Genomic DNA, 12,373 nt, shown 5'->3' on the forward strand with positions numbered 1-12,373 from the left:
AAACTGCTCTGCTGGGTGGAGTGAGGACAGAGCAACAGGAACACGGTTTGAGCGAGGACGAAACTCACCTGTTGTACAGCAGCGCGCTGCTTTCTTATTCAGCTCGCTTTTATTGTTATTTATTTTTATTTTTTGTCTTGTTTTGCTTCGTTTTAACCTTGCCCTCAAAATGACGGACACACTTTTACCGAACGGCATTGAAGACAGCGGAGGAGACGGAAAACATTTTAGAAAGGTGAGTTTAGTTTTTCAACAAACGCACGAGTTTATTTCTACATATATTGAGTAAAACCATGGCAGCTGCGGATTTTGTTAACTTAAACGCGTCCATTTTGGCTTCAGGTCTTTAAATGAGGTGCTTGCTTTCCATTATATAAAGAAATGCCAGGGAGTCTAAAGACTAGCTTGTCTTTGACGTGTTGTTCCCCACAGTTTGGACGCGTTTTAAAACTACCATCCATTCAGTTCTCTAAAATCAACCAACCTCACTTTCGACATTGCTTGTCACCTGTTAAATGATGCAGTGTGATAATTTTTTTCAATCACTTGCTAAATTTTAATGGAAATTAGTATTCAATCAAGAAAAATTTCATCCCCCTCAGCTAAAGTGCCTCTGGTGACATCACATAAGGCATAGCCCAACCAAACTGGTTGTTTCCCCCTCTTCCCACAAGTTCTTAATTAATTTCCCCCTTTAAATGTTTCTTCCTAAATTTTGTATGACTTCAGCAAAATGTTCTAGTTATTTGGCGAGCGCTGCATGAAATTAAATACCAGGTCAGGCTAGAATGGATGGGTGTCATTTTCAAAGGTCTTGGGGAAGCTTACCAGGAGTAAATGCGCACAGATACCACATAGATTAAACAAAAAAACATAAAAATTCAATCAGGAACTTAAACAGATTTTTACCCATTAAACTTATGAAAATTGTCATTATCTCCCTTCAGTTTCGTTATTCAGGGTACTCAAAACGTTGGAGGTTGTATGAACCCGACCTCATTTCAGACTCTTAAGGTTGAAAACCTAACGCAAGTCAGAAATGTATACTTGAAAATCTATGCTGAAATTGCTCAAAAGTTGCTTTTCCCACCATAGTATTTACTGATGGGTGCCATTTCTTGTGATGTCATCAACCCAAAAACAAACAAGAAGAAAATTCAGTTTTTTTGTTTTGTTTAATAATTTTTATTTTTTTTTAAACATTGTATTTTGTGAAAATCTTGTACTGTACTGACACTAAAGTAAATACTGTATTTACAGTAAATACTGTATTTATTTTACTGTCGGTGTATATTTGTCATGTAACAAAAAAAAAGAAATGCACCACCATGGTTAATGATTATGTGTGGGAGATGACAAAACAGCTACAAAAGACACTGATTTGAATGGATAACTACTGGTTCTAGTCTTTTCCAATCCTGAATTGTCACCAACAGCAGAAGAAACCACTGAGCTGTCAGCTTCAGGTGTCTGTTTGCGAGTGCTGCGCACAAACAGACACCTGTGTGTCTGTTGCGCAAACAGACCGCGCGTGCGTTTGTGTTTGTGTGTGTGTGTGTGTGTGAGAGGGTGTGTGTTCTCTTCTGGGAATAGCTTTGTCTTGAGAAACTGGATGGCTAGTTATTATCAGTTGTCTGCTTTCTGTCAAACATGCAACGGGTCTAAAAGCTCCCTTATGAACTCCTGTCCACATAATTTCAGTTTCATCAAGAATTTCTTTACATTCTTTTTCTGCCGTTTGACCGATTGTTTTGTTTCTAAGGAATGTTATCAAAGTATTTACCTTTTAATTGATTGTAATCAACAACTGAACATGTGGTAGGTGCTCTTTATAATGGCAGCATCTAAATAATTAAATGTGGCTGGTTACCTCATCAGCTACAAAAGACAGCACTTTCATCTTCTGGTGTTTTGACGTTAAAGTTGGTAAATTGCCCAGCTGCAGCACTGGCTACAGTAGCATTTTCTGGAGGTTTGGGTTTTGTGTAGTCTGAGATTGTAGGAGAGACAGTTGGTAAGCTGAGTTATTATCTAATGTGTTTTCACAGAGTTTGGTCAGCCTTTGAGCACTCCACATGTTCCCGAGTGTTTTCATAGGGCAAGCTTGTTTAGATGGGCATCTGAGCACAGCCTTTGTGTCTTTAAATCCGTCCAAATCCCACTTTTGAACGCTGTCTGGTTTGAGACTTCCTGTGTCTATAAAAAGGTCAGTGGGAGTCAGGGGCTGGTACAGCCACAGGACACGGCCAAATATTCTAATGCCTTTTAAAATGTGGAGCCTGAGCTCCACTTTCATTATGATCCTCACTCTTTGCTTTTCCTTTTTCTTCTGATTTTTAAATTTCATTTTCATTGAGTATTAAAGAGTTTGCAGATTCATGTCAACCACAATTACATCCACATGTTTTCATTTGGCCTTCTTAAAGAGATTTACAACTAGGAAACTTCTGAGTCAAATTTCTGCCCCCGTGGAACTCAGTTAGTGTTTTTTTTAATTTATTTTCTCTATACTTGGTGAAAATAAGTTGCAGTGTTTAACAACCTCATTGGGTCTGACCGATACTCCAGGGAGCTGTCGCGGTTCGGGGCCGTCCGTAGTTTGGCTTCCAGCTGGCTGAAGGCTGACTGGATGTGTGCAGGATGGAAAGATGGCAGCACAAAACCCCCGAATCGGCATGTTTCTGCTCTTCATTTCATCCTCCTTGGCCAGAGAGAGCATTGACGTAGCATCTGGCCTGGGGCTCTCCTTCAGCCAGACCACAGACACAAATTGACAACATGTGCTTTGGTTCTAGAACCAAGCAAGCTTCCCTTTCTGGGAGAAACATTTGCTCCCTCCAAGCGTTGCTCACGGTGGAGACGGCCTAATGGGGGTCGGGGGACAGCAATAATCAACAATGGATTTGTACAGTAATTTACTCCAAATTAAGACTAGCAAATCCTATGATTTTAGTTTTCTCTACATGTACCAAGCGACAATAAAAATACCAAGCACACCTAATCTACACCGGCAAGAAACGGATTGTTCCAGCTCGAAACTGGGTCATGCCTGAAGCCCCCTCTTGGCAGATTACCACTGTTAATCACCACTTGTGCAAACCAGCTATCTCATTATACGTTGCTTCACATGTTCTTTATGAAACCTCGGTTATACAACAGCAAGTGAATTTTCTGTGTGATGGATATGATGCTGGACTGGGAAGCCCTTTGTGTTTTGCTCTAATTAAGTGCGTAGCACAGTGGCGGAGAAAGGCTGCACTGTTCAGGCAGCCCAGCAGGTCGAGGAAATTAGTTGGACTAACGGGGATAATAAAGATGGAGGCAGACATGGCGAAAAGTGATTTATGTCACTGATGTTCAATTAGGCATGTGTGTGGGGTACTCGTGGCCAAGCCTTTAAAAAGTTATCCTATCAGAACAAACCCTCACTAGGGGTATGTTCATGCCAACCCAGTTTACTCCGCTTCAATCAAACTCTAGTTTGTTTGCCTGGAAAGTCCGGTTAGTTTGGGGAGGTGTGAACGTGCAATCAAAAACTGTTGCAGACTAAAAAAGCAAACTGGTCTGCTTAAAACTCTAGGTCTCTGTTTGGTTGAAGTGGCCTGTAGCGCATATGTGAATGCCAAGCAGACCAGAGACCAGTAGCAGTCTATAGTGCTGGGCATTCTGGGTAAATGCAACCAAAAGAAACCCGTGAAAGTCTAGTGCTAGTGGGAGAAATGGCTTGTGGTTTTTGCCAAAGACAAAAGAGAAATCCTACAACCTCTAAAATCTGATGTTGCCTCATTTTTGTTTAATTTTGTGAAAAAGGAAGTTGCGTTCATGTCTTCTTCTGAGGCTCTTTCTTGAGTAGTTCTTGGTGCAGCGCCACCACAGGATTGTTGTTTGGATTGTTTGACACAATAGGGTGAAAGTGGACCGCAGAGACCTAAAATGTAACAAATATTGCAATTTTGGTCCCCATTCCAAGCATGTCCATTGGACTATCAGGTGTGAAAGCACCCTGCGGCACTATTTTGAGATTGGAGTTAGAAAAATATGGATACCATGTCTGTTAGGAGGTCATCAACTGCAGGTTGGCTACCTAACCCAAAGCTTCTTGTACTAAAAAACATAAATTAAAAAGAACCTTGAAAACGGCCACATTTAATGTTTTATTCTCCATTTTGTTTTTTTGTTTTTTTATAAAAATATTATTACATCTGTTGCCTATGAAATAAAAAAAAAGTGGGTAGTTTGAATGTTGGCAGATCAAGTTCCAATATCCTACAGCTTGCTTAGTGACTACTTGCTAACTTCGACAACAGACGGTGAGTGACGTTTTATTTTGTGCTATATACAAACGACGGAAACTTACTGCTATGGCAACCATCCGCCTCAAGCCACTCCCCAGTTCTGTTACATGCCCCACCTGAGACGTAACGATGGAAGGAGAGTGTGTCACGATCAGAGCGCACCCTGTCAAGTCGCGTGTTGTCATCCTGCCGCTGCTCCTAGAATAGCTCGGCGCCTGACGTCTTCGGTACGCCTCTGTTGAGTGATAAACAGTGCAGTCATTTGAATACACAGTTACTTATTAAACCTACAGGTCACTGAAGTGTTTGCACTGGTCCAATCTTGTGACCTCAATAGGCACGTTGCGCTTTGGCCGTGGTGTTTGGTCGAGTGCTAGCCTCGTTGGAGCTTTGTGACCCTTTCCACCTTGCTGTTCTGTTCGGTCCCTTCACAAAAACCTCTGAAACAGACTCTGTCATCGCAGCATGACTCAGACTTGAGTGTAAAGAATTTGAGAGGACAGTCAGAGGAAAAGCCCTCACTGAGAACTGCACTTACAATAACAGGAATGAGTAGAAACAATCCATTCCAGCAGAATGATGTCACTTCCTTTGGGCAGCTGACAGTATAAGAGGCACTTGACTGAATAAAAACATGTTTAAAACATCACAGCTTTTTTTATTATTATTATTTTTTGCTTCCAATGAAAGGACACCTGTGAAATTTGAAATTCTTTTTGGGTTGAATCATGCTTGAGTCAAAGACTGAATCGGTTGTTTACCGAAAAACAGTGAACTCACCTTTGAAATCATAGACGTTTCATTTTTTTAACCTCTTGGGCCCTTTTTTGTTTCTTGTCTCCCAGTTTGACTTGGTGTTTATGAATAAACCTAATTGCATTCTTTAAGTCTGTTGTGATAACTGGTTTGACTGGTTAACTGGTTTCTCTACTAGGCTTGTTTTTGCAAGGCAAATTATAATGGAGCCAACACCTCTATTGTGTATGCTGAATAGGGAAGTGCCAGTATGAGATTCTAACAGTGTGATAGAAATATCCGTTTTTACATTTATCATCTTATCAGTTATTAAAGAAAAATACTTTTAAATATTAGATGAGGAAGCAAAACCATGCGGTTTCCTGAAACTAGTATTTTTGTGCCTTGATGATACTTCTATTAAAGAAATGAAAGAAACTTTGCTGGAATATTTTATTGTTCCTGTGCTCATAACTCTGAGTGTTAACACCCTGATGAGAAACCACACACAGGTGCCAAATAAAGCTGCACGATATAATGACTCGCAATCATGCGGGCAGAAATGTAATGGTGGGGAAGAACTGCTTGAAGGCAGCATTTGGTTGAGTTGTCATTGTCGTTTCCGTGTCTTCTCCTCCAGGGCTGCAACCCGCTCGCGCAGACCGGACGGAGCAAACTGCAGAAGCAGCGAGCCAGTCTCAACCAGCAGATCATCAAACAGATGAGGATGAGGGCCGGAGCTGAGAATCTGCTGAAGTACGGTCCAACTCACACACATGCATGCACTACTTAATACTACTGTACATGGATTGTTCGCGTCTTCACAAAGCGAGGTTCATTGCACAGCACTCGTCTATCAGGATAAAAATAGTCCAAATTCACCGGCAACGGCGACACATGCAAACTCTGATTTTTTTGCATGTGTCACCTAAGGTGGACATTGCAATAATTATGTAATTTTTTGTAGCATAAGTGAACTCAAGTAAACTCCAACTTGTTTTCCATTTTGACGCGCTTGGCTGCACCCCTTGCACTCCTCTGTCATTGCGGGGATTGGAGGATAAAGCTCTGAAACAGGAGCATTCCATTTAGCCTGAAAACAAAGAGTCACTGTGATTCACACTAAAGAGAAGAAAAAAAAGAGAGAGAACATTTTTGCTCATGAACCTGCTGCTTTGATCAGGCTACCAAAAAACTCCTTCCAATCACACTCCTGGTTTTGTTCCCTCTTTTTAAATGTTATGTTCTCCTGTTGCTACACAACATGGGTTTCTATGAAGGAAAGTTTGAAGATTGATTTAGATTGGAGTTTTGAAAAACACACAACTTGAAATGTTTTTTCATCCACATATTAATTAGTGTAAATTAATATTTTACGCCAATTTTCCTGTTTTGGGATGATACAGATTTTCTTCTGTAGAACCAAAGGAAGATCTAATATTACCAGTGACCCTGCATAATACAGTGATTTTTTTTTTTWCCTTTTTTTTTTTTTAAATTAACATTTTGTCTTAGTTATGACAATCAATTCATTAACAAGTCCACACACTGTGCCTTTTCTGCCCAAAACATAAACCACAAGATATTTTTAAACCTTTATTCTTTATTTTATATAGTCCTCAAAATAAGCCATCTGACTATCTTTGTATTCTATTAAATACTGTAAATCATTTAAACTCCCTTTAAGTCAGAATTTATGAGTGGTCGTGAGATAAAAATACGAACAAGCACGTAAGTAGTAGGAGTGTATTTTTCTCATTTTTAGTGAGAGAGACTTACAGAAATGTAATTTTTATATTCGTTTCCCACATCTGAGTGTTTGACGCTTTTCAGTTGATTTTAATGAGATGTATTGCTAAAAGTTTTTATAGCTAAATATGCCTATAAAACTGATATTTTCACAAATAAAGAAAAAAATGTGTTACACATGACGAGGATATTCAGTTATACCTGAGTATGCCATGAATACAGTTTAAAATAATACAATCGGAGCCTAAAATCCTAAAAGACAGTTTGGACATCTGACGAATAGAAAGTCTGTTCTTCTATATATTCATGTAAATGACAAAAAGAATGTAGAAAACATCTGATGTGAATAACTTTATGCATCATAAAGCGTTTTGTAGCTTTGTTGCTGGTTCACTGTGTTGGATCCACCTTGTGTTCTTTGTTGTTTTTGGCAGAAGGTTTCCATCATAACGAGGAAAATCAAGCTTATTGATCCAGCAACATTCAGCTGTCAAAAGTCTAGACACAGTAGCTGAAGCTTCTGCTTTTGCAACAGCAAAAAAAAGCAACTGTTCATCTTTGCTTTTGCAGCTATCACTGCACTCTTCAAACAAAGCTGTTGTTACAAATTTGTTAATTTGCAACAAAGACAATGGTTTGGAATTTGATGTTTTAAGATATACTTTGCATAATCTATTTCACAAATAGTGCAGTTATCTTTGACGATCAGAAGAGCCATCTCCCTGTGTGTTTTTTAGAGAATCCAGGCCTTTAGCTTCATTCTGAGATTTCCAAAAGGTGGTCAACATTTCTAAATCTAAATCTTCTGTAACGGACAGAAGTTGAACATTCAAACAGATAAAAACAGCAGCATTTCTGTATTGATACCGTCTAGCTTCCAGGTATTTACAGAAGTCACCTCTGAGTTATCCCTTTTTGTACCCAAAACAATGAAAAGTAAGAAACCTGGAAACTAAATAACCAGGAGCTGAACTTTAGTGCGTACCTTGGTAGAAAATACAGTTTCCTTTTTTTTTTAAATAGCTTTTCATTCTTTTGTGTCTTATCTGACTTGATTGTTAAAAATCACATTGATACTGACAATGATCAACCCAAAGTCTTTTTTCACTGTGAATTCACTAGGCTGGGGTGTTCCCTGTAGGGCTTTCAAAAACCTTCACCCACCAATTCCCAATTTGGCCGATGCCGATTTGTTTTTCGTCTTAATATAGCGACAAAGTCACTGGGAATTATCTGATGTAGCAACTACTGCCACTATGTGATGTCTAGATGAACAAGGCTCAGTGCTTACAGGTAAAGGTCTGACTTTACCTGTCTGGAACCTGCAGAGGCCTGACATTCTTCTGGTACCTCACATAACTTACTGACACAAAGGCTTGGGGCAAGTGGCCGTTGTGTACATCCTGTCTGACTGCCTGTCTTGTCTGTCTGTCTTGTCTGTCCATGTGTCCGTCCGTCTATAAACCACTCTAAACACAGAACATCCTATGCTTATTTCTGACTTGCAGGTATTCTTCCTGGTTTTCTAAGGCTTTCTGTGCTATATTTTGGGCGTAGTGGGACGTCTTTTGTCCATGTCTGGGCGTGTTTGCATGACCGGATACTCAAAGTTTAGACATCGACTTTGATTATTGTCTCAAAGAGACTTTAATAAAGCCATAAATAATTTTTTTTTGTAAAAGTTTCAACCTTTAGTGACGTTGCCATGGTACTTTCTAGGTGACAGTGTTTGTCATTGGCCTACATCAGTACACCTTTCTTTTGCCCCTTCTCCATTGTTCTGCATTCCTCTCCCAATCAGCAACAGGTGGAGTCTGTCTGGTCTGACCAGTTTCTCTCTTTTCTTTCTTTTTTTTCTTCTTTCTTTCATTGTTTCACTTTTAAACCCACAACTCTTATCTTTTAATGAGGTTTCATTTAAAATTTGAACCAGGATTGTTTTTGTTTGTCGTTGAAAAGCTATTAAGGAGAATTAGAAGGTATTTATCACAGGAGAACGGATAAAAAGGATTGCGTGTGTGGCCCTGTTTAAAGTTACAAACTTTTGTCCTCTATCCGTGCTTGGCATCTTTTCCTCAAGACAATAATGTCAAGGTGCCAAAAGTATAAAACGGCCTTTCCAGAGAAGAGGATGGGGGGAAAATCCTTGTGTAAAGCCACACTTGCTGGCTTCCTGTCTGGTTCCCACGCACTACTGGGTGATATTTGATATTGAAATTGCATTTTAATAACAGCTTATGGTCAGGTTTGCTGCATCACTTTTTTCCAAACCACAGCACATCCACCTCTTCAACCCAGTTTTTTTTCCCCCTAAACCGAAGACTTAAAAAAAAAAAAAGCTGTTGGTGGGCTGAAATGAAAAGTATAAAGTCTTATAGTATTAACAGATATAAGAAGTGTCCTCAAACATCTTTCTAGCCTTACTGTAATGAGCAGCGGGTATTTATGTTGGCAGAAGGGGTGACGTTACACTTTAAAAAAAAAAAAGTTTTACTGATGTTTCAAAATGAAAATAATTACTGAAATTATTATTATTTAAACGCCTCACTGTCATTGAAAATAATTTACAGTAAAAACATTCAGACTGAAAACGTAGCAGTGCTTATGTAAAGTGTCTTTTTTCTGGTTCTTAGCCAAAACTCACTGCATTTTTTTTTAAGTTGTCAACACCTAATCACTTGTCACACACTTTTAGGTGTGTTTAGCAAATCCATCCTCTCTGTTACGGCCATGCAGATAAGATGGCTGGACAGGATGCGATTGTCAGTTAGTATCTGGCCCAGTGTGCTGGTTTTTGTTTTAAGAGGGCTGCCAGTGAAACATAAATTCTTTCCTACAAAAAGACGCAGAGTGGTGCTTCATGGGTGTTAAGAGCAACGCAACCCTAAGTTGCTAGGGCAACCTTATCTCTCACATGCAGCGAAACCTTTACTGTTGGTTTCACAAAGAAGCACAACTGCTCATCACCAATTATTTCACTCATTAAGTTTATTTTGCTGTGAAGTTTTAAGTTTTTATTAATCACCTAAAATTATACAACAAGACAACATTAAAGTTAGGCTATAGAAAGAATTGAAGTCAATACAAAATCCTTGTGAAGACAAATGTATACACTGTGTGAGTGAGTGTGTGTTTGTGTGTGTTGAAGAGTAAATGTGTTGCAGAGCCAACCACATAGTGACTGTTCTGTGGTCCAAATTACTTGAAGAGAGAGATTTGTTTTAATATTCAGCCACAAAAACCTTTAGTCCCACTAATAGATGTTTTCTTTTCCCGTTCTGCCTCGGGCCTTACTTTAAAGGGGATTACTATCTGCATGTGTATCCTTTTATCCTCCGTTTAATCCTTTGCTTTTGTCTGTCCTCTCGTTTGTTGCTCCTTGCAGGGCCACAAACAACAACAAGGTTAAAGAGATGGTTGTTCTGGAGCTAAGCTACGTCAACTCCAACCTGCAGCTGCTGATGGGACAGCTGGAAGGACTCAACAGCTCAGTGGACGTCTATCAGAGTGCAGAGTAAGGAGGCCCTTCATGACCCCTTTTTATTATGAACATGTTCCTGCTGACCTCAAGTTTAGAAACAATCATAAATAGTAAAGTAACCGGAGTGTTTAGCTGCATAAAGACGTCTACACCTGCTGTTTCCAATCTTTTTATTGGCATTTATAAAGGCTGCATTTTCATTGTCAATTACTATTGGTCTCCATTCATATATTGATTTTTTTTTGCTTTGATTCACATTGAAATGTACAAATCGATGATGGTTCCTTATTGTAGTGATGTTAAAAGCGTCCTTCCATGTTGCGCTGAGGGTTCTTCACAACTCATTTGACAAGTTGGTGTCTTAACCTTAAGTTACCTTGTAATGCACATGTGGAGGAAGAATAGTAAAGTTGATTGACTGAAGGAAAAATGTGGCTCTAAAAGGTGTTGTTTTTAGTTAATAAGCTCTCTTTAGTTAAAAGTAGCCTGATGACTGAAGAGGTATAAAAGAAGAAAGACATTTAGAGAAACCCTGAAGACAGACTGATCATTTGAATGTCAAACCAGACGAACGGGTTTCTGTGCCGCCGTATAAAAAGCAACAAGGAAACTGTGAGCTGAACCTTTATGCAAACCAAATGGAAGCATCTGGTGTTTTCTGCAAGTTGCATCACTGGGTGTGTTCTGCTGGGGTGTGCATGATACTGAGAGGTAGTTTTTTTCCCCATTTATTTAGTTTATTCACAACTTTCTGTGGTGTGAAGGAAAACAAAGCGTGCATATCTGGAGGATCCTCCACAACCTCAAACACGAACGTTTCAGAGCCACAGCAATGAGGAAATGCAAAAGCTTTAAAAAGCATCTAGATGTTTGGAGGGAAATTAGTCGACGAAGCATTTCCTCATCGTTTGAAAAGGTGACTGAGGGGAATCGGGTTAGCCGGCGCATCACATCAAAGCCACGGTTCAGCCAACGGGGATCAACATGTCAACCGGAGGGCTCACCTGGAAGGAGGTTCTTGGCTCCCGTTTAGCAAACATACAGCAGAGAATGAGCTGGCAAGTGCTCAGGTGTAATTATAGGCTCTGATTGCACCCACCCAGAGGGAAGGGGTAATTCGCCATCCTGCTTCCTTGAACTGCTTACTCTCACAATGAGACCGACCCATATGCTGGCAGGATGATTTAATATATGAATTCAAACTAGCTCTAGAACTCCCTCTTCTTATTTCAATGGTGAGCAGCAATTGCTTTTATATTGCGTTTTTAAAAAAGCGTCAGGCCTGCAAACTGTAAAACTTTAGCCTTTATTGTGCAATTGCATTTGCTCATAATCAGCTCCCTGTTCAATGAAGGATCCAGTTCATGGTTTTCTTTCTTGTTTTTAAGAGTTTTAATGGTTTGCTGCACCAAATTCAAATAAACCTTTAACCCCTTTGCTTCATTCCAAGCGTGGCCTGCAAGGTCTACCAGTCACCTGTGATTGAGGCTTCCCAGTGTTGGAACAACCTCCTTTTGTACACTAGAGTTGCTCAATCAATCATTTTAAGACTCTCATAAAAAGCTCTTGACAAGGACTTCATGTCAGACAGAGATAAAACCCAACTTTTATTCTCAGTCTTTTGATTCTAGCTAAGCAGAACTTAATATTTTTAATAATTTTTTTCTGCTTTTCTAGTTTTGGAGGTTGAGCTTATTTTAAGTACCGTATTTTCCGCACTATACGGCGCACCTAAAAACCTTCAATTTCCTCAAAAGCCGACAGTGCGCCTTATAATCCGGTGCGCCTTATATAKGRCCAATATTTAGCCACAACAGGTCTAGCAACTACGGTAAGCAGCTGCCGACTTCATTTTCCCCCGTAGAAGAAGTGTGCGSTGCATGCTGGGATAGTTGTCAGAACGCTGGATTGTTAATGAAGTTTATACATTTAAAGCCGGGGGGTGCGGGAAGAGAGACAGAGACTGCGGCGGCAGCGTGTCGGTTGGTCTGTGTTACCCAGAAAGCAGTTGGGCACATTATTGCAACACCATGAGTGAAACGACGACTCGGGCAGCCTACTATATAAAGTACTCGGGGACCACTTATTTACAAATGTGGATGTGTAATAATAG

The 12,373-nt window shown here is 39.8% G+C and overlaps 1 protein-coding gene and 1 long non-coding RNA gene across 3 annotated transcripts in view; one reads left to right on the forward strand and one right to left on the reverse strand.

Moving 5' to 3' along the window:
- The window catches only part of rhpn2 (rhophilin, Rho GTPase binding protein 2), a 32,162-nt gene continuing 19,789 nt past the window's right edge, over positions 1-12,373 (forward strand). For both annotated transcript variants that reach the window (XM_008404865.2, XM_008404866.2), the window contains exons 1-3: positions 1-235; positions 5,671-5,786; positions 10,165-10,293. In XM_008404865.2, coding sequence (XP_008403087.1) covers positions 170-235; positions 5,671-5,786; positions 10,165-10,293 — 311 coding nt within the window. In that variant the 5' untranslated portion in view covers positions 1-169. The remainder of the gene's footprint in view (positions 236-5,670; positions 5,787-10,164; positions 10,294-12,373) is intronic.
- On the reverse strand, positions 3,836-4,898 carry LOC103462212 (uncharacterized). The gene is made up of 4 exons (XR_533300.1): positions 4,625-4,898; positions 4,358-4,530; positions 4,047-4,104; positions 3,836-3,928 (listed from the first exon to the last, which is right to left on the reverse strand). It is a non-coding gene; the product is annotated as an uncharacterized LOC103462212 (long non-coding RNA).

Source organism: Poecilia reticulata, linkage group LG3, assembly GCF_000633615.1.
Source record: "Poecilia reticulata strain Guanapo linkage group LG3, Guppy_female_1.0+MT, whole genome shotgun sequence".
NCBI lineage: Eukaryota > Metazoa > Chordata > Actinopteri > Cyprinodontiformes > Poeciliidae > Poecilia > Poecilia reticulata.